Consider the following 2,048-nt stretch of genomic DNA (forward strand, 5'->3'; position numbering starts at 1 on the left):
AGTCCACCCATGCTTACGTTCTAGGAAAAGGTGCTGCAATAAGGCAGTGAATAAAACCCAAAAGAGCCATTTATTACAATCCCACTAAGAACAAAAGCACTATTAGCCAATCCCACTTTATCGTTTCTGCAAGATCGTAGCTCAATTTGGAGTGTCGGCATGATGAACTCGGTGAACTAAGAAAGGCAGTGGGACCAACAGCTGCCAGAAATTCAGGAGAGGCCTCCAGGCCGGGTCCCTGAGACAGAGCCAATTAGCAGAACTCATCACAACAAAAAGGAAGAACCGTGCAGAAAAACATTAAAACAACCCTGAGATCTCCCCACAGAGCATCCCTAGAGGAATCTCAAAACTGGGGTAGAATCTGAGTTGTTCGGGACTTCCATGGAGGAAAGCTAGGACGTCAATGAAATTGTTTTGTTTCTGCTATGGTAACCTTGTGTTTACCCCCAGGCTGTTGTGAAACAGGTAAATATGGATTATGTTACCATATTTTTTCAGTTTTAAACAATTAAACTCAGCTTTTTAAAAACATTCTCTGTCCTTCATTTTTTTAAAAAAAAATTGTCCTTTGGACATAGTGAAGCAATTTTTTTGTTCGTTTGTTTAAATGCTTTCAATTTTTAGATAACTTACATGACATGCTTTTTCTTAAAAAACAATGCCTCCTCTCCAGATAAATCAAGGTCACAATGAATGAAGAGCTCAGGATAATGTCAGTCCCAGGTGTCCTAGTCCTGGTGTGTGGATGACAAGCAGCAGCCAGAAATGATGACAGGTGACAGCTCCAAATGGAAACATTTTCCCATTTCTAAGCCATCCTTAACAAAAGTCAATATGGAGATGACACCATCCTCACGGTGGTCCAACATAGCAACCATGCCATCTGGATGCATGTTTTCACCAACAGAGAATTGGTGGTTCTTGAGATTAGCAAGGATGGGCTCAATCTGTTCTGCAGCCCCGGTCATAAACCCTGTGATTGGGTTCATGTCACCTTTGACGTGCTTCTTGTAGGCTCCTTTTGTCAGGCTGGTTCCCTGCAAGTGATGGTTCATGATGATATCACCACCAGTGATGACTGTGCTTTTGGGACCTTTGCCCTCTGGGCTTTCAGCGGAGGCATTCCCACCAAAAAGCGAGTCATCAGTGTTTCCCTGGGTCCTACTGACCATCTTCCCCTCTACCTCCAGGCGCAGCCCGCCTGCAATCTCCCAGATCTTGTAGATATTGGAGAACATCTCATCGTGGTTAGTGAGGTCCTGGTAGATGACCATGATGGCGTCGCTGGAAGGAGACAGACAGGCGCTGGTGTAGCAGGAGCCCCAAGGTGGGGGGAAGGGAAAGGGAAGTAGGTGGAAAGGAGATGGAATTTTTATTTGTTCTGTGAAGGAGGAATATTTTACAGTCCAACCAACACACCGTTCTCCTCTCCAAACTACCATTTTCATACATCTCATTAAACTGGGCAGTGGTTAAGAGCATTGACGCTGGAAACAAAATGAGTTCAAATGGCCGCTGAAACTCAACTTTAAGACCCTGAACAAGTGCTGTGACTGCCTGTGTCACTCTGTCCCTGTTGTAAAGTAAATAATTGTCGTTGCCTCATGGTGGTGTTGTGGGGGTTTAAATGATTAATACGTTTAAAGTACTTAGAAAAATACCAGGTGCCTACGTAAGCCTAGCTGAGTAAAAATTACTTAATAAATGACTAAATATCTATTCATCCCACAAATCTTTATTGAGTGCGCATATGAGCATAATAAGCACTTCTGATACTGGGGATATGGGCAAGAACAAAACACAAAATTACCTTCTTCAAGGAGCTTAAATTCTCAAAGCGCTCTAAACTATAATCAATAGCTAAATACTCCAAGGAACATAATTAAATGCTTTCCCACTATCAGGCATTCAGGGGTCATGGTTTATCATGTTACGCAGACCAGTAGTCATGATGAAAATGTTTGCCTACATTTTGAACACTTTTTAAAATGAATATCCTAAAGTGAAAATATTGGGTCAAAAATTTTCAACATTATATTTTGAGG

General features: G+C 42.1%; 1 protein-coding gene across 1 annotated transcript; it reads right to left on the minus strand.

Moving 5' to 3' along the window:
• Positions 1 to 731: 731 nt before the first annotated feature.
• Positions 732 to 1,277, minus strand: LOC132226809 (translationally-controlled tumor protein-like). The gene has a single exon (XM_059681234.1). The coding sequence runs from the start codon at positions 1,275 to 1,277 to the stop codon at positions 732 to 734; it is 546 nt and encodes a 181-aa protein (XP_059537217.1).
• Positions 1,278 to 2,048: the final 771 nt, after the last annotated feature.

Source organism: Myotis daubentonii, chromosome 2 (genome assembly GCF_963259705.1).
Source record: "Myotis daubentonii chromosome 2, mMyoDau2.1, whole genome shotgun sequence".
Taxonomy (NCBI): Eukaryota; Metazoa; Chordata; class Mammalia; order Chiroptera; family Vespertilionidae; genus Myotis; species Myotis daubentonii.

What these genes read in the sequence shown, in the direction of transcription:
- LOC132226809 (XM_059681234.1), bottom strand. Translation starts at nt 1,277, where the DNA reads ATGGTCATCTACCAGGACCTCACTAACCACGATGAGATGTTCTCCAAT.